At 38.9% G+C, this 25,959-nt stretch overlaps 1 protein-coding gene across 1 annotated transcript in view; it reads right to left on the bottom strand.

Annotated features, from left to right (window-relative positions):
- Positions 1 to 25,959, bottom strand: part of col27a1b (collagen, type XXVII, alpha 1b) — a 66,953-nt gene that overhangs the window by 20,912 nt on the left and 20,082 nt on the right. The window contains exons 9-31 of the mRNA XM_085476159.1: positions 20,955 to 20,999; positions 18,137 to 18,190; positions 16,722 to 16,766; positions 15,856 to 15,909; positions 15,207 to 15,251; positions 13,309 to 13,362; positions 12,365 to 12,409; positions 12,052 to 12,105; positions 11,093 to 11,137; positions 10,834 to 10,887; positions 10,371 to 10,424; positions 9,298 to 9,351; positions 8,137 to 8,190; positions 8,008 to 8,061; positions 7,872 to 7,916; positions 6,859 to 6,912; positions 6,587 to 6,631; positions 6,369 to 6,422; positions 5,527 to 5,580; positions 5,310 to 5,363; positions 4,001 to 4,054; positions 520 to 573; positions 32 to 76 (exon numbers count right to left, since the gene is read on the bottom strand). Of these exons, the coding sequence (XP_085332285.1) occupies positions 32 to 76; positions 520 to 573; positions 4,001 to 4,054; positions 5,310 to 5,363; positions 5,527 to 5,580; positions 6,369 to 6,422; positions 6,587 to 6,631; positions 6,859 to 6,912; positions 7,872 to 7,916; positions 8,008 to 8,061; positions 8,137 to 8,190; positions 9,298 to 9,351; positions 10,371 to 10,424; positions 10,834 to 10,887; positions 11,093 to 11,137; positions 12,052 to 12,105; positions 12,365 to 12,409; positions 13,309 to 13,362; positions 15,207 to 15,251; positions 15,856 to 15,909; positions 16,722 to 16,766; positions 18,137 to 18,190; positions 20,955 to 20,999 (1,170 nt within the window). The remainder of the gene's footprint in view (positions 1 to 31; positions 77 to 519; positions 574 to 4,000; positions 4,055 to 5,309; positions 5,364 to 5,526; positions 5,581 to 6,368; positions 6,423 to 6,586; positions 6,632 to 6,858; positions 6,913 to 7,871; positions 7,917 to 8,007; positions 8,062 to 8,136; positions 8,191 to 9,297; positions 9,352 to 10,370; positions 10,425 to 10,833; positions 10,888 to 11,092; positions 11,138 to 12,051; positions 12,106 to 12,364; positions 12,410 to 13,308; positions 13,363 to 15,206; positions 15,252 to 15,855; positions 15,910 to 16,721; positions 16,767 to 18,136; positions 18,191 to 20,954; positions 21,000 to 25,959) is intronic.

Genomic DNA, 25,959 nt, shown 5'->3' with positions numbered 1-25,959 from the left:
AAAAAATTACTGTTAGAAGAAATTTCGTCACCATGTCTCCAGGGAGGCCCAATTTTCCTCGTGGACCATCAGGGCCCTGCAAAGAAAAAAAAAAAACCATCGGTTAACTGAGCTTTTTCAAATCCCCCAGAGTTTAAGTGTTTCTCACTGACAAGCACTACCAGCACCATCAATATTTTAATGCTCTTTGATTTAAGACTCAGTTGTTAAATTTGTTTTTAACAAGAGTGCCCTCTAAAGATTCTTCAGATGCTAAAAACAGTTAATAACCACAGTCTTCAGAACAAAGTCTCTTGTAAAGATTCTCATGATTTGTCGTTTTCTCTGCAGAAATTTGAGCCATTTGTTTTTCATGGAGCATATTTGATGTGCGTAATCAGGAAACCTAATGACAAACATTCCTCAAAGGCAGCTGCAGAATAATATGACCAGCAATGAATCCCTGCGCGTTAACTGAACATCACACTCTGCGTATCTTGTAACTAGCATCACCTTTGATTTTTTTGACCATGTGCTCACCTTTATTCCTGTAGATCCTTTCTCCCCCACTGGGCCATCTGGACCTCTTGGACCCTATGCAAAGAAATAAAAGCTGAGGAATAGTTTGAGAAACACTGGCCTTTAACAGACCTAAAGGGGATGTTGTTTAACAAATAAAGTTAATGATTTTGGGCAATTAATCTCCATTTTTGTCATTCCCATTTAGCAGAGCCTGGGAGGCAGTGCTTCTGGTTTGATTGCATACTATGGTTTAGCCCACACTGGAGAGACATCATCAAAGATTGTGGCTATTTAGCAAATAGTTTGCATCTGGATATTAGCTCCACACAGTGCCCACACTGTGAACACTTTGTCCTCATTTTTCCAAGACTACGCACAGCAGTGCTGCCTTCACACTAAAGTAATTTTGAAGAAGCCTTGGGAAAGGCTAAAAATCCTTTAGCTGATTCATACTTGCTTTTAAAATGAACAAAACTGTTTAGTCAATACTTAAGAACTGATTCTGTGTGATTCTAGTTCTTTTTCCTTTTCTAAGTATCCTAAATAATGCAAACAGACAGAGTAGAATATATACAGAGCGCTAATTTAATGCTATTTCCATTAAGCTGTCAGAATAAAATTATGCTTTCTGTTGTTCAGAAACTCAGCAGTGTTAGGAGTGAGAAACCTTTTGAGGTAGTAACTGTGTTCAGCTTGTGTTCAAAACTTGTGTTAAACAGGTTGTAAAATATACATTTAATTTAATAAGAAACTGAAATTGAGATTAATAGATTCACTCAAAAAGTCTGTTTCCTTAAATATAATGTTTTGTCTGATAATGAGAAATATTTACACGTCAGTAGGATCATTTTAACTGTTTCCTGTTTAAATAATTTTTTAAATCACGTCTCACTTTCTTGATGCATAATAGGAGAGTAAGTGATCATAATTCAAGATACTCTGACTTGTTTCCAACAAATCTTTAAACAGATTCATACAATTTCATTAGATTTCTAATCTAACTTCACCTACAATCATTTTTTTCACTTATTTAGCGCAAAAGACAAGGTTGACTATGTTATTTATTCAGACTGAACATCTAAAGTGCAAACATTTAGCATCCATCCATCCTTCCACTGATAATCATTTTTCACATCCTTTTAACTGGGACAGGAACATTAGTTTGAAGTTCACTCGCACTCAGTCTTTCTTTATTTCTTAAAAAAAAGAAAAAAGAAATGAATGGTGCAGTCAAATCACTAGAAAGAAAATTATTTTAATGAATAACCTGCAAATACCTAAAATGCCTAATGTGATGACTGAAAATTTAGTTCTATTTATAGTAATTAGGCAGGATAAAAGCATTGAGCTCTGTGACCCTGTAGAAGTACAACATAACAAGGGCAAACAAAAACATATAAAAGTCCTGTTTATTACAGTCATGTAAAAAAGGAAGTTTTCACTGCACTCTTTCAGAGCCCTATGAAACACTAAGTACACCTTTACTGCTTCCATAGGAATTAAGAAGGAAAGTATCCACCAGGTGCTGCAAATTACCCTTCACTAAATGATCAGCAAGTGACCACATGTTGACATAATGCCACAATATTCCCAGGAGTGGACATTTCAGCAAACTCATATCTGATTCAGACTGTCTAATTCTTATAGAAATTGCAAAAAAACCCCAAAAAAACCCTACATGTCAAACTGAACAGGCCTCAGTCAGCACAACAAAAGTTAAAGTTCACGACAGTACCAATACATAAAGACAGAATTTTGGCTTATTTGGAAGAGCTGCCAAGAGAAAGCCTCTTCTCTGTAAAAAGAACATGGCAGCACAGCTTAGGTCTACAAAGTTGCATCTGAACAATCCACAAGACCTTTGGAACAATATACTTTGGTCAGACAAGACCTTGTGGGAGATGTTTGGTCGTAATGCCAGCGTCACTTCTGGTGAAAGTCAAATACAACGTGTCAACATCTCATACGAATTATCGAGAATGGTGGTGGAAGGATGATGGCTTGGACTTATTTTATAGTCACAGGACGAGGAAACTTTTCAGACCATAAACGCTTCCGTAACAAAAGTCCCTCAAAAACTGACAGTCTGATAAAATAATATAGAAAAAGACTACTTCAGTTTACTGATGCTAAAAGCTTTTCTACAAGCTACTGAATCATGATATATGATATGATATATATGCAGGTTTTCACAGGATGCTGCAGGCTTGTGAAAACTTTAATGTTTGTATGTGTGTAGGTACTTATAAAAATTATTTCTATAACAGACACAAATGTATAGCAGTCACATATGGATATATTTTGCATGTGAGATGAATCATTAGGGACAAATTAAGTCTTTCCACCAAGTGGGTGAGTACCTGGAAAAAACAAAACAAAAATACTGGCAGCGACCCGTGGTAGCCCTCAGCCTCCTATGTATGCACCTGAGGTATCGGTTTCAAAGTTATTTCAAAGTTAGCCAAGTTATTCGCATATACAGGATTTTCAGAAAATTTGACCCCTTGACCTCAACCAAGAGGTCAAGGTCACAGATTCAAACTATGATACACCTATGGTATCCATTTAAAACTCCTACACCGCTTCATTCGCGAGTTATCATAGTCAAAGGTTTTTCAGCAAGCTTGACCTCTGACCCTTGATCTTGAGGTTGAGGTCACTGAGATTCAAACTCAACTGAGATTTTTAGTAGCTACGCCTTTGGTATCAAATTCAAAATCTTACATTACCTTATTCTCAAGTTACTGCATTCACAAACTTGGGTGTCCACATCACGCGCCCACCATGCCCACCTGGGTGACAACTATACCCCATTAGCCTTTAACGGCTGAGGGGTAAAAATGTGGCTAAAATGACATATTAGATCAATTATTTATTTTGTCCAAAATTTTGCACTCTTCCATTAAAGTCTATAACTCCTTAATTATATTATGCAAAGCTGGAAAACAATGAAGCACCAGTGACAGATTTAAACCTGCAGATGCAGCAAGATTCTGAGATAAGCTGCTACATCTTCTATATAGAAAGATATACAGATGGAGGCTCACTGAGGTTATCTTCTAAAATGATCTGTGGTTTTGCATTATAGAAAAGTACTTTAAGAGACGTCATTATGTCTGGATCTTTTGGAGACAATTAGAGCTGAGGTAATGTTACACAGTTCATCTTCTCATTATTGTGGAAAAAAAAGAAAAAACAACTATTGTTACTGCAACTGGGGATGTAAAATTACAATTACAATAAATCAGGGCTTTAAGCAGTCACAGTAATGGCAGAGGCTGAGTAAGACTGTAGAAGTGTAAGCTAGCATTTCAACAGAAATAGTGACACTAGTGTTTAGCAGCCATGGTGCCTTTTAGCAGGTTACTGGACATGGATCATGATGCTAATTTCATTTGCTGGGTGCAAACATAATTATGGTGTATTATTTATTAACAGACAGTAATTAAGAGTCACATAATGGAGATATCATCGTTTACTATAGCTTCCATTTGCTTACCCTCCTGCCTTTGGGTCCTCTGATACCAACAGATCCCCGGGAACCTGGAGGCCCCTGCATGTGTATGAAAAAATATTCTTTGAGTTTGAAAATGGAGACTTAGATGCAACTACCTCACTTTTTTTGATATGTTGTCAACCATCAAAGGCTGCTAAAAAAACACAACACCATATAATCATATTGAACTATTACTGTGTGACTTTTTTTCTGCTCCCTTTCTATCACATTGATGTCAAGCTAAACCGAAAAGCACATTCTCACACTTAACCACACACATCTCTTCTAATCTCTGTATCAACTCTGTGTTGTCTTGTTTTGTAGTTTGTCCCAAAGTGTCCATCAGCATTTTGTCTTTTTGAAAATCAATCTATAAAAAAAAATAACGCAAAAAAAAGAATAAGAGGCAGAAACTTTAGCTGCCCTTTGGGGTTGTGTCGGGAAGGGCATCCGGTGTAAAACTGCCAAATCAAACATGTGGAAATACCTTCTGTGGCAACCCTTTGTGACATGGCAGCAGCCGAAAGTAGCCACTACAGGAGGCAGAGTCTTCAGCTATTGGGCCTCTTTCCTGTGGAACCAGCTCCGAGTTTGGAATCTACATTTAAAATTCTGCTTAAGAACTTTATTTTCAATAAAGCTTAGAATTAGTGCTAGATCAGGTCACTCTAAACCATCTTGTGAAGATGCTATCAGATCAGGCTGTTGGGGGACTTTCCATAATGCACTGAGCATTTCTTTCTCCACTCCCCTCTTTTTACTCTTGATGCATTTGCATGCCACTGCTGCATGAAACTAGCTTTTGTCTGCTCTCTCCTGTAATTTGTGTTTAGGCCTAAACTCTCTATTTTGATCTTCACTTTCTCCTTACCCCCCAAACGGTTGCAGTACAGTACTGTTACCTCCCTGAGCCTGGTTCTACCAGAGATGTCTTCCTGTTGTACGGGAGTTTTTCCTTCCCACTGTTGCCAGGCGCTTATTCGTATAAGATCGTCTGATCGTTGGAGTTCTCTCTCTCTAATATTGTAAGGTTTGTTTTTTCATCTTCTAGGAAATCTCAGTTTATAAATAAAACTAAATTGAAAGTATCTCTACAGAAGCAAGAGAAATGCAACATAGCACCAGTGTAGTTGGGTGCGGTGAGAAGTGCAATCTGAGACTGCATACAGGCACCGTTTTCATGGATTAGATAAGGTCTGTTAGTGTAGATGGCACAATAGGTTAGTATAGCCACACCATACACATGCACACACACCAAGACAGTTTACCTTCTCTACAGCTATGATACAGATAGTAATAATGGTAAACTTACTGGAATCCCTTGCAGTCCAGGTGGCCCCATCTCACCAGGTATTCCAGGGTGACCCTGATGAAACAACGTTACTTGAATGATATCTATACAATCTTTCAAAGAAAGCATAAATAAGTCCTCAGATGTGACATGATAAATCAAATCTGTTATCACACCCCAACCCTTTACAACAGAATGCCCCCTGGTATGAGAGATGGGGTCCAGACTTACTCCTTACCATCGGCCCCTGTTCACCTGGTGGCCCGGGGACGCCTGTGTTCCCTCGATCACCCTGAAGTACCAAAAGCCACGATTAGGGAAACGGAAGTAGGATTGCAACCGATCCAACAGTCAAATATATGTCAAAACATTTAATTATACCCAGTAACAACATAATAAAGTAATGCTCTCAAATTGTTGCTTTTGTTTTATCAGAAATGTACAATTACATTATATGGAGAAAGTTAGCAAATATGCAAATTTTAATGTCTCCATGTGGGCAACGGTCATTGCAGGTGGGATCACTTTTTTAGGTTGTACATCCAGTTCTTATGAGTGCAATATTTCTGGAACATCTTTAAAACTATCATTCAGTTGAGCAGATTAAATTTTGGTCAAGCTTACTGTGATCTAGAATTTCATTACTATTTATTCCAAGTTCAGTTGGACTCAGTGAGAACTGATTAGATGTGGCTAGTCAAAGGTCAATGTATGATTGGATCATTTCCATCAAAAAATAAATTGATAATAATTAAATTGTATATGTTTATCTCAGTTGAATTCATCTACTTTTGGGACTTGTGTTAATATCTGATGATGAATTAGGTCATATTTATACAGAAACATGAAAAATATTACAAATCTTACTCAAACTATAACTGGTGATCGGCTGGTGCACGCGTACAACCACAAGACAGCAATTTTACTTGCATGAGAACTTATTTGAAAAACTGTGTTCAATATATTTTTGTGCATTTGCTAGCCCACTCCATACAGCACTACAGAAAAGATTTCAAAAGGTCAAAACGAGACTACAAATTGTGACAGTAGCAAAGAATGACACATTTAGACCGCGCTAACCTTTTCTCCCGCGATACCCATCTCTCCGACAGGCCCAATAAAACCAGGCAGTCCCTGAGGGAGAGAAAAAATGCGGTCTTAACTGTGTCTTATTTCTCTTAGTCTTATGAACTTGTAATTCTCATAATAGGCTGCACAGCTCTGGGGCACTGACAAAACAGACACACACTGTGAGCATCAAACAGAAACGAGCAAAAAAGAGGGAGAAAAGCCTTTACCCTCTCGCCAAGCTTTCCGACCTCGCCAGTTATCCCGGTCTCACCCTACAGCAAAGCAGCCAATTAGCATATCACAAACTTATTCATGCCTTTCGTTTTTAGTGCAATTCAGTTGAAATGTGCTTAGAGGCCAGTTCCCCTGTGGTAGCAGAGAATTAACATCTAATTTATACATATTCAGATGATACATTATCATAAAAGAAAACCAGGGAGAGAGTGTTCAGTTACGGTGACAACGGTTCGTCTGTGAACGTATGACAATTAAGTCTGACCTTGAGTCCATCTGTGCCCGTCAGTCCAGGGAATCCCTGCCTCCCCGGCCTGCCCTGAACAGAAAGCAGAAATGACAGAGAGAAGTGTACTGAAGCTCCACACAACAAACAATAAACTCTGTATCTCCAGTAAAAAGGTGTTGCTTCCCTCAAGAGGCTGCGACACAAAACAAACCAACATTTGATGCCAAAACAAAGGCACCCCTTTAAGACAGCTAATGATTCAAAAAATAAAGAGGTATTTCTAGCATCAAAGGCTTATTATTACTCACAAAACTCTTTGGGTCATTTGTGTTTGTATTTTCATATTCACTTGTGGGTTTTACTTTTGGGAGATGGCAGACTGAAGATTACCACTGCAAAAATAGATTGTTTTATTGGAAAAGGCTTCTCTATTGTTTAGCCTGGGATGACTCCAAACAAACACATTTTTGGACAGAGACGGTCACTGTGGACTTTTTTATACTGTGGAGCAGTTCAAAGTCATCCTATTCGTCTTTTATAAAGTCACATTTGGCTTGAATAGCATCTTTATCAACAATGGTCACAATTCAGATATAAAAAATCTACATCTGTTGAAGTCAATTGATAAACAAACAATAACGGGAACTTGTTTGACTCCACTCTTAAATAGATTTAATAAATTATCTAATTATCTTTATAATTATCTTTCTTGTGCATTTATCTTAAAAAATAACTCAATCATTAGATACTTTTTAAAGAATTTCTTTTGTTTACAACACTCTTGTTTGCTTTCACGTTCTTTTTATGATAGACAGGAGGCAGCAATTTGCTGACCAATCTGGTAATATGAGTACAGAGTGTCCAATAGGAAGTCTTTGAAAACATCTGGAAAACAATAGGAGATCAGTCAGCCAAAGGACTTACTATCCATAATTGGTCAAAGTTACTCCTCCAATGCTAATTTAGGCAGAGACACATGAGCGTAGTAAGTGCTGAGGTTTTAAATGACAACTTTGTTATTGTTGTGTCTGGTCTTAGGTTGTACTCACCTCGGGTCCAGCGGGTCCAGCTGGCCCAACTGGCCCCTCATCACCCTGACCAAAAAAAAAAACAAATAAAAAAAAGTCAACATTACATAAAGAAACATTTATTTCAGCTTAAATGAACTTTTAAATGTAACCACACCTGAAGTCCTGAAGTTCCACTTGGACCTGGCAAACCTCTTGCTCCTTGTTTTCCCTATTAATGAGACATTGAGGTTCAGGGTTCAGTTAATTTCTGTGGTTCTAATTGAGCTGATGTGGTTCTACTAACCTTGGGACCTTCAGGGCCATTTTGTCCTGGTGGGCCAATGTCACCTGGAAAGCCCTGCAGAAATAACAAGAAATTAACCCCAGTTATATCACCATATGGTAGAATGGTTTATGCTACTCTAAACTGTTAAAATGATAAACAGCACTGAGCAAAAGTCTTGAGCAACTCCTCATTTCTTCAGATTTTGTTTCCAGGAAGCATTGTGCAATTCCTGAGTTGTCATGAGAAAGCTAAAACTCGGGAGGTAGAGCAGGTCATCTACTAATTGGAAGGTTAGTGATTTGACCCCTGGTTGCTCTTGTCTGCAGGCTAAAATATCCTCGGGCAAGATCCTGAACCCCAAGTTTCTCTCCAAGTGTGAATGTTAGATTGAAAGCACTTATACATAGAAAGAAAAAGCTTATATCAATGTGTGTGAATGAAGCATATTGTGTAAAGCACTTTGAGTGCTTGTGTGGAAAAACACTCCACAAGAACCAGTCCATTTATCAATAGTTAGCCAGGCTTTCTGAAGACTTTTTAGAGTTTTCTGTGGACATTGGCTACTTTTTTGCTCATTTTCAGTCCAATTCTTATACCTGACCATTTTCAGAGGAATGTTTTTATTTGTTAAGTGACTTAACACTGACCTATGAAACACCTAACTCAAGAGATGAACCATTGTTGTGTTTAGCAACTTAGCAAGAATCAATTCTAAATTTTATCTTCAGGCACTTTGTTGCCAGCAGTCTGTTGCAAAAATACATAATTCACACCCGTTTCTGTAGTTGAATCTACAAGAAAAAGCCAAAAAGTTGATTCCCAAAGAGCTACTAGATGAAAACTTGAGAATGGAACAAAAGGCAGCCAACATTCAAAGAAGAGCTTTGAATGTCCTTCAAGAAGCCTGAAGAACTATCCCCGAAGGCTACTTAAAGGATTTAGAAGAAAGCTTGCCCAAGAGAGTTCAGGCTGTGTTAAAGAGTAGGTGGTCATACAAAACATTGACTTTCAACACCATTTTTGAGTGTATTTCTATGTTTGCAGGTTTCGGTAAATCACTGCACCCCTTTTCCTAGCAAATATAAAGAAATGAGGTTTGGCTCAGGACCATTTCAAATTCCTGTATTTAGATAAAATGTTTGTATGTGACTATAATCTATATGTATCTATAATTCCTACCTCTAGGCCAGGAGGACCAGGTAAACCAACAGGACCCTTCTCACCAGGTTTGCCCTTAAAAATGTCACACAATTATCACCAAGATTAGAATTAAAAATGTAAAAACAACAACAACAAAGCTAAAATTTGCACATTTACTAGATTGTGGAACCAACATAATGTGGCATTTTAATGAAACAATCCAATACATCTTCATTTTTTTCAGTTATAATAAACCTGCCCTTTAGCACCTGTAAACATGTTATGCAATTCAAGGTTACGTCAATGCAGAATAAAGGAAATTTAATTTTCATTGCACCAGACAACAAATCCCTCAAACAAGGGAAAATCCTGATATGAAGAATGAGTTTAGCTCCTTGGAATGGCTGTTATCATTGCTGAAAGATGCATAAATCACATAGCAGATCAAGCAAGCATGAGGCTTAGTTTTCTATGCAAGAACCTCAAATCAGATCAGAGAGCACTGAAAACATTAAGGAAACTTTTAGATTGCATAAGTGCCAAAGCTCGGAGAGCGTTCACACTGGGAATTTGCCTGTGCCCTACTCTTTGAAGAGTTGAGCTATATGTGCCTGATTAGACCAAAATTCTCACACACACATAAGGGCATAAAGTTTGCTTTTGTATACGTTTGAAGATTTCTGCTCATCTTTCTTCAAGAAGACCAGCCTTTTTTTCTTGAGAGCATCTTAAGACTCACTGGATCCTTTGAGTGCACCACTATGCTTTCAGAACAAAATTCTCATCCGGAGTTTAAAAAGGAGAAACTGCCTTCACATCATAATTTAATTGCAAAGCAGGCAAAGCAAATGTTTTCTTGCTTGAGAAAAGAAATATCTGTTATTTCTAAATAAGGTTATAATGTTCAGTCTAGAGATCACTGCAACATCACTAATTAAATAATTTTAATCAAATAAATTCCAATTCACTGCACTGGCTCTGGGGGAGCCATTACTGCAATCCAGTTAGATGTTAACTAAATGAGGTTTCAACTATACTGAATGGAGTTTTCCTGCATGAAACTATCCACAATGGATAATTGTAAATCAGTAAGCATGTGGAAGGTAAAATACCTGTTGTCCAGGTTTTCCACAAGGACCGGGCAACCCACGTGAGCCACGGCTGCCCTGTAACATAAATGCCAGTTAACAAGACAAAAAGGGGCATCAAATGCATCAAAACAAAAAGTACTGTGCAAAGCCTATTTGATACATTGGAGGCATTTGTGAAAGACTGTTTACCTTTTAGTGCCTAAACCTGGTACACGGCTATAGTAAATGGTTTGTACTTCCCTTTAAGAGAGCAGTACAAGAGACTTTACAACAAGTCCCATTAATCCATGCACACACAGATGGTTGCAAAGATGACACACTCTGTGCTGGTCTAATTGGTAGCAATCTGGAGTGAATCATCTTGCTGAGGGGAATCTGACACGGACCCAAACAGATGCATTTACGAGAAGCCAGCCATTAAATCCATAATCTTATTAATGGATGATCTGCGCCATCACCTGAGCACATACAAAAATACACCTACCTTGTCCCCTTGGAATCCACATTCTCCCGGCTCTCCTGGCAGGCCAACATCCCCCTGGAAACAGAAATAAACATAGAAAATAGTGTGAATGCTAATAAGAGAAAAATTCTATCAACAAGGAGCTATGATTAGCACATGCTTTATAGCTTTGCCTTAAATGTTAGCTTTCTCAGGAGAGAGATACAATTTTGTGATTTGTCACATTAACCATTCTTTTGTAGAGAAAGGTAGTAGTTTGAGAAAGACATATGCAGATCACCTTATCACCTTTCAGTCCTTGTTCCCCTGTATTTCCAGGTACTCCCTTAGAAGCAAAGAAAAAAAGCGCTGTCATGTTTCCCTGTTCACAAGGGTGTATTAAAGATGGACACAGCCAGACCTGAAAGATAAGTCATGATCTCTGTGCTCTGAAGCCTCAACAACAGTCACCAAGTGATTTTTTGGTGCTAAACGTTACTGCATTTGCTAAGAGTGCAAAATGCTAAGTAAGTAAAAGCAAGCAAACGTAGTTAGCAAGCTGTATTCATAAACGGCACAAGTGCAACAAACAGACACATACACAGCTACACAGGGAAAACTGTTTTGGTTTGAGGCTGTATGCTTTCCAATGCAGTTTAGTTTGCCTTTCTAATATGGTAGTGTATCGGGATTGACCACCAGTTCCTTTAATGGTCACTCGAGGCTTCCCCCAACACTAAGTCTGCTATTTTATTAGTCTGTATTAATGGGCGTCTGTGTCTTGAACTGGTAGAGCTTATGCATGCAACTTGCTAACCTAGATTGCTAGTGTCAGCTAACTTAAAACAACCTGATACCCTTGACTAAACAGGGTTGTTTCTGCCTCCACAAAGATAAAACAGTAATGACCAAAACACTAACACTGAGGATTCAAAATACAATCCAAAACCAACTGGCGTTATGGTGGCTCAGTCCATCATTTACATACATCTTTACATGACTCCCTTTTGGCTGTTAGTAGAAATGGAGATTTTTGGCACTTCCACTTGGCATCATTTTCAGCCCAGCGATTGCCGCTTGAGGAACATCTATTCTGTAGCATAATTAATCCCAAGACTAACCATGTCTGACCAATGCAAGCTTAGCCTCTATTGGAGGAAGTTTTGAAGGCCAATCACTAAAATACCAAAATGCATACAACTTACAGTTAAAAATCCTCAAAAACAGACAGAGGCAAAACAGTGAAACTGGAACATTTACCTTGAGTCCTGGTGGTCCAGGTAATCCCATAATGCCAACAGGGCCCATGTCTCCCTGCAATCAATCACACCAACAGCCTTAAAACAATGTCCTTTGGAGGAATTTTGTTCAATAGCAAAACAAGTGTTGTTTTAAATTCATAGCAGATGCTCATAAAGAAAGAAAATAAATAATACTCCACAAAAAAGTTGTTTCGAACTAATTTTAGAAGGAAGAAAAATGAAAAAGCAGAGAGCAACAGACAACGAATCAAAGTGCATAAACCACAAATATAACTTTATGAAATCAGTTACAAGGACTGCGCTACACTCACAATAAGACCAGGGACTCCACATGGGCCAGGAGCTCCCAGCTCACCCTAGGAGGAATGGGAAAGAAGAAGAGAAAGAAGAGATACATGTGCACACTCAGGAGCATAGAGCTGTCAGTACGAGATGCGATTGAATGCGGCATGTTTCTATATTTGTTTTGTTGATTAGTATTTTCCTTATCCTGAGAAAATGTTTTCCTCTACTCTATCTCAGTTTAGCACTGAGTAAGCGACTTGGCACTTAACACACAGAGCAGATTGTTGCCCAAATGATCTACCCCACAGCCACATGCTATGCCTACATCCTCTCCAAGCCACGCATCCAATACAGAGATGGATGACACACAGCCCAGTGTGGCCTTCCTGTCGCTTCCTTTCTTTCTCTATGAATGAAAGGAGGTGGATTTAGCCAAATGGAACATCCCCTCTTCTCTCTGGAGAGAGAGGAAATGAAGCCAGGGGGATGCTCTCAGAGGTCAGCCAATCACAATCTAACACTGACCCAGTCAATCACAAGTGGTAAGTGTCAAGCTAAAGAAAGATGAGTGGCGAATGAAACTGCTGATGGTGCCCTCATATCAGTATGGATAATGATGAGTGAGGGAGAATGCCAAGATCTGACTCGTGGTTAGTCCTGAGTAAGTATAAAATGTTCCTGCTTTAAGTTTTGACTGTGTTAAAAACTTTTTCAGAATTATCCCTCTAGGTTACTTGATGTAGACTAAATAAATTTAAGTGCTACATTAAAATTTGTATGAAGTGCACCTGTTTGTTGCACTACAGCATTTTGTATGTAATCTTCTAAATGACACTGCAGTGTGATCGTTATGTGAAATCAGATTAAATCTGTGTCAGGTGTAACATTGTGGACTTCAGGGACAAATGGGAGGAAATGGATTCCACCAATCATGAGTAAATCGTGCAGGAATCCACATCTTTTCACTTACTGGGTTCCCATCAGGGCCAGGTGGTCCCCTCTCTCCAACGTCACCAAGAAAGCCCTGAGCACACAAAGAGACAGCATCGTCATGTAACCATAGAGAGAGAGTCTTTATTATATTCATTCTCTCAAAATGCCCATTTTGATGTTGAATGCATTTAGATATCACACGGGATGTCAGTTAAGTTATTACAGCAAACACAGGGGATAAACAAAGTGTTTTTCCAAAACGGAAGTTTCCAGAGTAAGGCCAAGTTATCAGATGTGCTCCCAGCATTTTCATTCCCCAGAGACCGGCAGGAAATTCCATGGCTGATTGTTTCCAAGCGACGAGTGTCTGTGTGTGCACGCACTGGCAGGGATTGCTCAGCAGCCCGCGAACCAAACCCCCAGGACGCGCCTAAATGGCTGAATAAAGCTGCTTGGCCCAGGAATTGCTGACTGTGCTCTTTTTTTTGCTTGGCGCTCGTAATTCCATTATAGAGGCAGAACAAGAGGAGTGATGCAGCCAAGAGGCCACACGCTCATCGTGTGCTTGTCAGTATGCCAAGGTCAACATGCAACCCACTGCACATTACACCTCAGTACTTGCCTATAGAAGGTAAGTGTTAGGGTTAGGGGAATGATAAATGGCAGAACTGCGGTGAGGTCTCTTTTATCGTGTCTACAGAGGGAAAGATCAAAAAGGGCTTGAGTCTTAAACAGATGGCAAAGATAGGGGCTGCTTGTGTGGCAAACAATCATTCCTTTTTTAGAAAATTAGGCAAAAGTGGATCAAGAAATAAACAGTAATTGGTGCAAAAACAAGAAACACGGAAAAATTTGCTGCTCCCAAACTGTCAATAACTCTCTCAGTTTTGATCAGAAACACATGCAACTCTTTTTTTCTCGTGCCGACAGTAAATCTCAGTGAGGATTTATTTATAGGATCTGTCCAATGAAAGTCTCTTCTCAAAGCTATGTGCAAATTCTAGCCAGTCATTCTATCTGTATGGGTGACACAAGAAAATGGGAGCAGTTTGATGTCATTCAAAATCTGAATTCAAAAAGACAATTTTCATCACACATATTCCCATTTGATAGAATGTGCCAGCTCTTTTGCTTGTCTGGTTCTCTTGCACTGCTGCTGAGTCAGGATGGAAAACAAAAAAAACCCAACTTCTTACACAAACTGATCTCACTTTTCACCACAGAGGAAGAGAAATGGCTTGCTCATGACTTGGCAATGAAGGGCTTACTCTTAGGCCTTGGCATGTGTCACTGACCATTGCAGCATAATAAGACTGAAAAATCGTGTTCAATCGGACTAAGCCTGGGAAAAATATGTGATTCATACAAGTGGTTATGTGCAGTATTAGTATTTTCCATGTAAGCTTGGAAGGACGGGAAATTTGCTTCCAGGCGCCAATGACAATAGACCTCTCTCGTCTGTGGGTAGAGCTTCCAGAGGGCCAAACCCACAACTGACACATTATATTAGCCTATCAGTCTAACGCAACACAAGAACAGTAATAAGCACACTGTTTAACACATAAAGTTTCCAAATCAACTTCAGTCAGAGAAAATTAATTGCACTGATCATGAGATTTATAGACAGATAGCATTTTTTAACATTAAACTAGCAATAAGCTTAGTGGGAATATGATTATAATCTTCTGATATGTACTAAAGGAATCTATGCTTCCTCTTAGACTGTAGTAGGCTGAGCTTTTTGTGCCTCATATATGTATTTACGAGTAAGGCCAGGAGGGGTTTCACACTGAACTGAAGTCTCTGTCAGAGTAATGGTCATTTAATGGGCTTTATAGTAGCTCTGCACTGCAGTAAGGTCCCATAGATCACAAACACTGTCATTGCCATAAGGCTACATTAATAACTGAGAAGTATGTTGAGAGAAAACTTTACCGGCCTACCCATCTTGCCCTTCTTCCCATGAACACCAGGAATTCCCTACGAACAGGAAAGAAATGGATAAGAAGAAGAGTACATCATTTCAAAACCTGGACAACATTCAGCAATAAGACTCAATCTATTGGGCGGTGTGTAGTTTTGATGCTCCTCACAAGAACAAAATTATTGACTGAAAGCAGAGAACACCATTTCTTGAAACTTTACCAACTGTGGGGGGGTAGGGGATAAAATATTCAAATTCCATCCTTCAGCTTGGTATCAGCAGATGACAAAACAATCTCAAAGGGTCCATTTAACAGCTGATCTGTAGTTTGCTATATTATTACATCATGATCCTCAGAAGTGTTCAGGAGAAAGTTGAAATCTGAACTTCTGATAAACAGAAGAGCTATAAAATGGATCATGAGGTGAGGTTATTTCATCAGATAAGACATTTGAAGCTCAACTTATTGGATACAAAATTGTGCATTCATTGTTTTTACTCAAGAGTAATGGATAGGTTTGCCTAGTGTGGTCTTAGTGTTTTGATCTAATGCCCTTGTTTTATTCAAGTAAATCTAATCTGGGTCTCATTTCCATTTCATAATTTTTGGGACATAATGCAGCCCAGTGGGTATTCTCTCTCAAAGCCACTAATACTCACTCTCTCGCCATCAGGACCAGGAAAGCCAAAAAGCCCAGGGATGCCAATGTGACCCTGGAGAGATAAATAAAAGATGGAGTAAAGGAACAGATAAGGCGAAGATAGATGGAAAAGCAAAAGGTGGATAAGGGGACATAATGAGACTGAGCAAAGATGCTGGGCATTGTGTAGGACTGTCAATAACACTAACACGTGTCTAAAAATCTTTATAAAGCCTTCAGCTGTGATGGGTCCATCTGCAACAGTGCTCTGCAAGGTTTATGTTACAGTTGAGTGGTCTCGAAGAGCCAAACCTTGAAGCAAGTGTATATGCCCATGGACTGCATGGTGCTGGCTTCCACGATGTAGTCCAAGGGCACATACCCTCACATCAGGGATCTCTGGAGATCTTCGTGCCAAACCTGCTCAGTGGAAAAGTAGAAATAACAATGACATGAAATGAGAAGCTTACATCTGGATGCATTATGCAGCACAGCTATAAAGTTTTATGATCTCTGGCTAGCATTACTAAAAACTGTATTGACTCTAACATACTTTAACTATATGAAGAAAACCATCTGTTACCATTATCGTCGCGTTAACGGGGAAAGATGAGCGGTGTTTATGACACTGGGTGTTTTATACAACCACACTGGTTAGGTAATTAAATTAGCATGATTTTCACAGCTCATTTAAGGAAAGCGAAGGTCCAACAGAGAAGAAACATGCTGCTCTCCCCTGTGGCCATCAGTAGCTGCTACATGAGGGAGCATGACAAAAACAGGAAACATTAAGAAATGGCAAAAGACTTGCAAAGTACCATAGAGAGTCTTACAAAAACACACATCCCAACACCACCACCAAGAAGAACTGCAACATCTACTTACCCTCACCCCTTTTATCCCCATTTTTCCTGCAGGCCCAGGAAAGCCCTAATTGTAATAGATAAAAAAAAACATATTTCAGTAGTTACAAACAGCTGCATTCATCTGAGATGCCATACAAGTAAATTTATATATTTAAATCGGCTGACTAGTCTACTTAACAATTAGCATCCACCTTTTGGATATTAAATTTTGTATCCTCTTTAAAATTCTGTTTAGCATAAACCCTGACATTTGCAACATTAATGCTTCAGCAGCATTCACATCTGTTTCCCAGAAAAACTGTCGTTTAATGCACCGGCACAAAACATGACTCTGCAACTATAAAGATCAACTTTCTGCTCAGGAGAGCTCCCAACAGCAAATTGTAAAGTCTTGACATAAACATATAGCCCTCCTGATTCCCAGCCTACAGATGGTAGGGGGTGCTAAAACCTAATCCACCACACATCTCTAAGTTCATATAGGGGATCAGGGAGTTTTGGCATAGTCAGTGCAGTAAAGCACAGAGGCAAACACAGAGACCTGTGCCTGAACACTAAGTTATCTTAAACATTCAAGGGTTGTAAATGAGGGAATAGCCAACCAGTTGTTTTTGGAGTTTAAAGCTGAGATAAAATAGATTTCTAATGTGGAGAAACTCTAATACTTCCCAGCTTTGACTTCTTCAGTTAGACTACTCCTAGAAGTGAAGCAAGGGATAATGCTCAGAGTTTTAAAGGACAGAAGAAGCTTTTATTGTGTGTGTGTGTGTGTGTGTGTGTGTGTGTGTGTGTGTGTGTGTGTGTGTGTGTGTGTGTGTGTGTGTGTGTGTGTGTGTGTGTGTGTGTGTGTGCGTGTACCTGGGGACATGTGGCATTAGTCACACTTTTATTACCTTTTCTTTCTTCAGGGTATCGCTTACGATAGAAACCCTTTTGACATTTTATTTTCTCACAAGACCAGGGGCATCCATCGCTGAAATTCCACCACAGGTAATTTTTCTTTTCAATCAGCAGCTACACACTTTTCATTCTGAGTTATCAAATTAGGTTTTTTTGTTGAGGCGCCGGTTTCGGAGATTTTTTATAGTTTTGCTACCATCCAGGATTATTACATGTAATTATTTCCTTGCTTAAGAAAACATAAGAATTCAATGCTCCGCTGTAGTTCTCAGTATGTTCATCATTCTGACAGCAAGTAAAAATTACAAGATGGAATCTGATTTGTTCAAAAGTCCCAAATCAGCCCTAATTTTTCAAAAAGTTGAAGTCACAATAGAAAAAATGTGCCGGCCTCCATTTATTGTTTTATTTCCACACGTGTGTCTGTGTGTCTATGTGTGTGTGTGTGTGTGTGTGTGTGTGTGTGTGTGTGTGTGTGTGTGTGTGTGTGTGTATCCCTGCTCAACCAGTGCCACAACTCTAGATTTACTGCACCTGCCTGCCAGGATAGCCTTTTGCCCCAGGGCTTCCATCATCTCCCCGCTCACCCTGTGGAGACAGAGACAGTAGAGAAATACGTGCTAGAAGAATGCGAGAGACTAAAAAGCAGGAAAAGGAAGGAAAAGAGGATGAGGAAAGGAAATATTCCTAGAATAAGGGCCTCTTTTGTGCACAAATGATTTCTGCTGCAGCCTCGCTGATTGCCGTCCTAGAAACTTAGGAAACAGAGTAATTAAAACTGTAAGCAGACATATTTATGCCGTAATAAACAACAGTCAGTTGGTCCTATAGAGGAATTCAAAACCTCCAAGCTTTTCAATAGAGTCCTATTGTTTAGTCGAGTTGCCTAAGGAAAGAGGCGCCACTACAGACATTGCCACTCTAACCACTCAATTAATCCAACAGTAAGTGCTTTTATAATGTGGTCAAGCTTGCATGCTGTTAAGACTACTGTGAGCACAGCTCTGCATTGGTATGTTTATCCTTATCGACACACTGTATAATGCATGCGTCATCCCTTCATTGTGGTGAGACCAAATGAAATGCATCAATCAGAGAGTAACATTTAATTCTGTAAATATGGGAAAAGAAAATTACTAAATTACTTAATGAAGGAATGCAAATTACAGGCCCTTCATACACTATATTCATTTAAAACTGAGGTTTCTGCATTTTCAGATTCCTGGGAAAACTGGATTAACATGTTAAGACAGGCTAGAAGGATAATGTCATTAAAAACCATAATCAGAGAAACAGCAGTCATTGTTGCAGCCCCCCTTAATATTACACACACTCTAGAATATACTGCAGTCCAGTAAAATGCCACCACTAACCAGAACATCAGAGCTAAAGCTATAATTAACTCCTCGATGGCAGAAACTGCAAAAAGTGCATTACAGAGATTCAAAAGGTGCCCTTTAAAGCTTAACCGTTAATTGGTTTGCATTAGACTGTGCAGGTGCAAAATAAAGCAGACACCATTGGTAAGTAAGAAATATTGCACAACAGAGGGTTAAGATAAAATAATAAGTGTCGAGCTAAGGAAGAGCAAGACATTTTTCCAGAATTACTAAGCTTTATCAAATGGCATATTTAATTACAATTTATTTACAAATATTGCACCAGCACACACACACACACACACACAGCACATGTACACAGCCATAGAAGTGATGTTACACACATTCTTAACTCCAGAGGGCAATACATAAAAAAATATTTCGTTCTTACAATCCTCACTCTTCCCATTGTCCACACTTAGTTAACCTCCAGGTGGAAGTAATAAGTCAATAAGCAGTTTCTAGCTAATAAAAATATGCATGTAAACACATTCACGTGTTGCATTTATGAAAACATATCATTTATAAGTGTTTTAAGAAAAATATATAGTTAACTATTTCACTATCAGCTTAACGTTTGACACAGTTTACATTATCCGAAAAACTTTAAACCTTTTTCTCCTTTATTGTGACACGATGCAATCTTCTAAGAGATATTTCACAGGTTTTAGATTCATGAAGATGGGAAAGGACTAGGGAGGGGAATGATTTAGAGTCTTCAAACTATTTAGCCTACTTGCACCTCTGCCAAAAAACTCCCACTATTTTCCCGCCAAGATTCCCAAATGACTAATATCTAACATTTCTAGTCACCATGTGTAAAGACATAATCACTGCTATTTTTTTTTTTTTTTTTAATGAACCCGGGTGTGCCTCTTTTACTAGTATTTTTCCTCTGTCACTCTCCCTTTCTCCTGTTTTGTTACTATAAATGGAAAGAAATGCTTAAGCGTTATGGGAACTGTCTCTGTAGACTCTTGGCTCTTTTACTTGGTAAGTAAACATACTGTGACAAACAGCTAACACACGCTGCAGCCATCAGACAGAAACATTTTTTATATTATACATGACAAAAAATATATTATAGAAATGCTATGATAAATGTCACAAGTATAAAAGTAAACGGACTAGGCTCTGAAAAATATTTATATATCAGTTTAACTAAAATCAATATTTGAAAAAATGGACTTTGAATTTAAACCAGTACTAAGTTAATAGGTTAAGCCTCTGTGTCTCCCTTTAACAGGCTCTATGGACCTCTATAAAAAAATAAGTACAGTACATTCCTACTAGAAAATTATATATTTTAATAAAAGCATATTTTTTATAAAAGTGATATAAATGATCACAAAAATGCAATGTCAAATCTAAATCAAGACGTCTAGAACAAAGACTTTTAGGCAGATGAAACCAAAGTGGAGATGTGTCAATGCAGAGCGTCATATATGGTGAAAATCAAACACAGTAAAAGCACAAATGCCTCACCCCAGCTGTCAAACATAGTGGAGGAGGAGTAATGGTTTGGTTCTGTTTTACAGCCACAGGACCTGGGCGCTTTGCAGTGTTTAAGTTAACTATGAACTCCTCTGTATACCAAAACATTCATGAGTCAAAACTGAGACAGCTATCTGACAGCCAAGCTTGGCCAAAATTCCTCCACAAGAAAATAAGTGACTGATTAAGTGATATAGAAGATCATTGCTTCAAAATATTGCAGCTAAAGGTGCTTCTACAGGCTACTGGGTCATGGTTTGTATTTAGTTTTTCACAAAATCTTTCTTTTTTCACATCACAATAACAGACACAATCTCCTTTATTTGGATATTGACGCTATGATCAAACGAGGCGCCTGTTTCATTCTGAAGGATCAAACGGGCTCCTCCATGTAAACACTGTGTGAAGGCTAAGAAAACCGAACCTTTTCTCAGTACATGACATTAAACTGTTACCATGCTCCTGTAAAAAATACTCACAGGTTCACCCGGGAGACCAGCAGGACCAGGATATCCTTTTTGTCCCTGTTGACAAAAAAACACAAAAAAAGCAACAAGTTAAAAATTAATACTAATAATTAATACTAAGTAAAATGATTGTGCCATATAATATTCCAGTCACAATTCCACAAGGAAGTTCAGTGTTAAGTGCCTTGGAGCAAAAAGACGGTTTATCTTGGAAGGGAAAAAAGTTAAATGGTCACTCGTCAAATTCAATTAATTTTTTCTTTTCTTTTTATCACCTTGCGTTCAAGAGTGCCTCAGTTAAGATTGCAGGGGTTTAAATTATGCTAGTAGTTTCCAGCTGCCTTAGAGAAAATTTGACTTTGTTTTCCTATAAAAAAGTTCAATAAAATGACTTCATAAAAACCTGGAAGGCTTAGCTTAAAAGGCTCCACAGCACAAGCAAACGTAATAAATGTGAAACTAATAAACCACTTACTGCCTGGTGAACCCTGAATAAGGCATTTCTTTACCATTTCTACACAAGAACAATGACATTTTATTTATTGTTGTGGCACAGCTACTTGGCTTTGGGTTAGTCTAATCATTGCCACCGCCGCACCCTGACAAAACAATTCAGTATCATCTTGCATTAATTAAACCAATAAACCAATTAGGCAGTAATGCGTAAAACCCAAAAGGGTAATTAATGGTCACCTTCATGCCCTGTGATCTCAAATGAGCTTGCCAGCTGGCTACAAAATGTATTAATCTTTTCACAGTCAAGATCTGCGGCAATAAATAAAGACATGAAGTCATCTCTGGGGGGAGAAAAAGTTGATTATCTGAAGTGTAAAGTCATTAGCCACAAGCTGTTTTGGCCTGACAGCAGCAGCACAAATAAACCACAGTCAGACAGAGGCTGAAAAAATTAGTAACTGTGTGTACAGTAAATAAAGTCGACATCAAGAGATCAATGCAAAGCACTCCCGAACCAAACACCAGAGTGTAAAAAGGGACATCAAAATTCTCCTTACACAAACATCCTCTGAGGTATATGGTAGTATCGATGTAAAGGGTCAACTTTAAAGGTTTCTTTACTTAGTTCATGCTGGCTCGGTGAAGGAAAATGCCACTCGATAAAAAAATAATGCAGCTGGGCACATTTTAAAGTTGTAATTTGACTTTTTTGAGCTGACATTCTGTTTTCTGCTGTCTTCTGTGTTTTTGGAGAAAGAGTCTTCATTAGAATTTAAAGTAAAGTGTGTGTTTTTTTTTAATTATTTGTTTGGTTGGCTGTTTTTTTTTCCCGTAATGATTGGCTGTCCAAAGATAGTAAGTATTAATGGACAGCATGAGTCTGGGTTGAAAGTCTGAGAAAGATTGACACTGACAGCCACAGAGCCGATAAGTAAAATCTGGCTGGCAGGTTGACATCTTGAACTGATAAAAAAAGAAAAAGAAAAAAAGAAAAGCCTTGTGCAACATCTTAGAAATGTGAGCTATCCCACAAACCAATTAAACAAAACTAAAGTTTATTATGTCATCGTGGCGTAAGAACTCATCCTTTAAACAAGCAGACAAAGTAATGCATTCATTGAAGTTTGGTTCATGAACATTCATGAGCTGACTTTTACCAACACTCTGTGATTGTGTCTTAGTTCAAAAGGTCCTCACAAAGAAATAAGCACGCTTTCAAGGACAACTGTCTTTCTGAGATTCATATTTTCTGCACAGATCAAAGCCAGATGTCAGCCGATCGGCCACAGTAATTCTCTCAGACACTGTTATATTCACGTTTTGTGAAACTCCTGATTATTTGTCTATTTATCTGCAGACAAGCCACACAGTGCTGAGAGATGGAAATAATTGATAGGATTTTCGAGGGTAGATGAGTCTCCTGCTGGAGCCAAAGCAATGCAGCCACAAAAGAACAAAAGAATGTGTCTGGGCTTTCCAGCACAGCCAATACAGCCGAGTACAGTAAAAATAGGGAAAAGAAATCTGTGCATGCGTGTCGTATGTGGGCTAAACAAAAATTGGACCACTTTCACGGCTCTGTAAATCCATTGTGTGACACAAAATGGCAGAATCCATTGTGCGAGAAAAAAAGATGGCAAGGTATCATTATCTTCATTAGTTCTTCTTGTTCATGAAGAGCAAACAGTTTTAATTAGTGTAACTCACACCAGATCAACCCTACAGCCAACAGGCGAAGCGAAGCAGCAGCACCGTCTCCGCTGCGTGAAGAATAAGTAACAGATTGTACTTGGCAGACAAAAAATACATTGTTCTTTCCATAGATTTTTAATTTTATTATAACAAAAACCTAATCCCACCTGGCAAGCCTTGGGCTTCTTTCTTGGACAAATCAGCAAATAAAGGTAAGAGAATATTTTTATACGGAGCTGCAGAGCAGGAAGTAAAAAATGTGGAGGAGTGCACACCTAATAAAAAGTTTGAGTGTTGTTGCAGTGTGCCATCATCAGAGCTGGCTGTGTAAATGGAACACAGGTTCAGAACCGGTAGTACTCTTTGCAGAGTTTTGGTTTGACACACACATGCATGAGTCTCTTCTTATTTTAGAGCGCAAACCACTGATTGACTCCCAGGCAACCTTCCCATTACATCTTTACACATTTCCCACAGCGAGAAAGGCTGTTTCTGGCAGAAAGCCAAGGGACTGAGAAGAAAACTCAGCGAAAACCGTCCATGAAGCGGTGACAGGTCATAGCTTTGCAGGCTGGTTAGACAGACAAAGGAACAACCCTCGAGGTTCATCAGAGGCAGGTGATGGAATTTCAGCGTAATTGTAATACAAAAGTGCACTATAGGGAGTTTTGCCTTACTTAGTACAATCAAAAAAAAAGTCTAAGTCAAGAACAGCTGCAAGCAATGAGGTGTCTCGTGGCTTTCAGAGGAGCCAAGCTGATTGCTTTGTTTTTATTAGCTGGATACAAACTGCATTTTAATACTTTTTAGGGCTGTCAGCAGTTTCTTGCACAGACACGGGCCTTTTAAGTTTAACGTGAACTTGTGTTACCGGAATCTCACCTGACCTTATAACCAGAACAAGAACAGAGGATCTGTTACAGCTATTTAACCTCCGCAAGGATGCTGCTTTCAGCCTACCAAAGATCCACAATTACCATAACTCAGCTGAAAGAATATCAGCTTTTCCCATGACTCCATGTTCCATGACTCAGAAGACGAGGAGAGGCCTTCCTTTTTTTTTCCAGTTGGAGCCTTCCCCACTACTAAACTGAATTGAGGGAAACTGAGCACACCAGATGGTTTTTCACAGTCAGCCCTGTCTGATTGCATAACAAACTGCTGGCGCTCCCGCCAAAGCATTATTGCACTCATATTATTGGGTCCCAAGTGAGAACACGGCTGTGTGTATGTGCATGCGTCTCAATGAGAACAAAAGTTGCTTATAAGGGGTTTCTCAGATTGTGTAACAGCCATTTTTAATTAGCATTCTTCAGGCATCCGATTCCTGACCTTTCTCTGACCTTTTACTGTACCGATGTAGCTTTTACTTCTTTCTATCTTCACCAGAGTATAAATTTGAGAGCTGCCCACAAGAGGAGCAGTGTGATCATATACTGTCAAGTGCAATTTAAAAGAAGCTTTGTCTGTGGATTTTCTTCCATAAGCTTTTATGACTTTGTTTACTGCTGCAGCAGCCCATCGGGTAACTCATCTCTAACGCTCTCTGCCAAGTTTCCTTTCTTCTGTCTCATTTTATCCAGACTGAAAGCTGTGTGTAACCTGTAAACACTTCAAACTATTTCAACACCATATTAATTCAATTCTTTATTTAGATTCACTGCTGCTAAGTAGGCAGTGCAGGTCGCCTCATTGAAAAATTCCATATGAATATAATACATCTGGATTTCAGTCTGTGGATCCTACAGTGTTTCTGAGATTTATTCTTACTGAATCTGGAGGAAGCTTTGGAAATTAGAGGGAAGAAGTGTCCGTGAGGTCTGCTGGTTACTGGAATGAGCCATAGCTGGAGAAGGCAAGTAAACATTTTTCTAACATTAGCTGCTGTTGTTAGGAATGAAGAATTAGGTGAAACCCTGGCAAGGACAACCTCCAAACCTAATCAACATTTCTCATTGACACATTTCCAAAGATTTCAGGCTCTTTAATCATTAAAGAGCGAGGCTAGTGACATTCTACGTTTTTCTTAATATTAAGAAACTCAATGAAAAGACCTAGCTAGAAGTCGCGTAGACAGGCTTCATTCCTACAGTGCTGCAGTTATGTAAAACTATTATTGTAAAACAAATTCTATGCAAAAGTACGATCAGATTTACCATTTTATTTGTACACTGTGCATAGTAAGAAATCCAGACAAGTGCCAGACCACTTGAGATGTGCAATTACTGTGAGGGGCTTGGGAAAAGGCCAAAGATAAAATGAACAAGGCCACTGAGAAAACACTCTGCTAACCGTCACTCTCTGTCAGGATAACCCAGCGCAGTGGTATCCAAAGAACGTTAAATAATGCTGATTGCGAACAAGACCAGATCACAGCGCTAACCCACATTCATAAGTTGTCCTACTTTTTTAGAAGTACTGCTCTCCAGAGTGAATGACATAACAACCGAGGAAACCATGTAAAACTTTTCACCCGGCAATCTTTATTTTCCCCTCAGATGCCTTCATTATATTTTAGGCCTGCGACACAGATGATGTAACAGGCCTGGTATTCAAATATTTCATTTTCCAAACCAGTGGGGAGCTAGAACACAGGTGTGCTCCTTGACTTCTGCATTATGTTAGGCTGTTTTCCAAACAAGAACTCAAACATTCATGTTTGGCTGAAAACCCCACACAGACCGACAGATTCCACCTTCAAAGGCAAGAGAGCTAAAGAGCGTTCATTTGATTTACGGATCCTCGTTATACAGGACTGAGTCAGTCCTTCATTCTTGATGTGTCTGATTTATGTGTGAAAACACTGTCAGAAAGGAGAAAGAATGGACAGAAACCAAGAATTTGAACTTTCATGGAAGAGAATCAGCAA

The sequence above is a fragment of the Copadichromis virginalis genome, linkage group LG12 (assembly GCF_057382275.1).
Source record: "Copadichromis virginalis isolate Kocher_CV1m ecotype Utaka linkage group LG12, C_Virginalis_male_GT1.1, whole genome shotgun sequence".
In the NCBI taxonomy this organism is placed as follows: domain Eukaryota; kingdom Metazoa; phylum Chordata; class Actinopteri; order Cichliformes; family Cichlidae; genus Copadichromis; species Copadichromis virginalis.
This window is presented reverse-complemented; position numbering and strand designations above follow the sequence as displayed.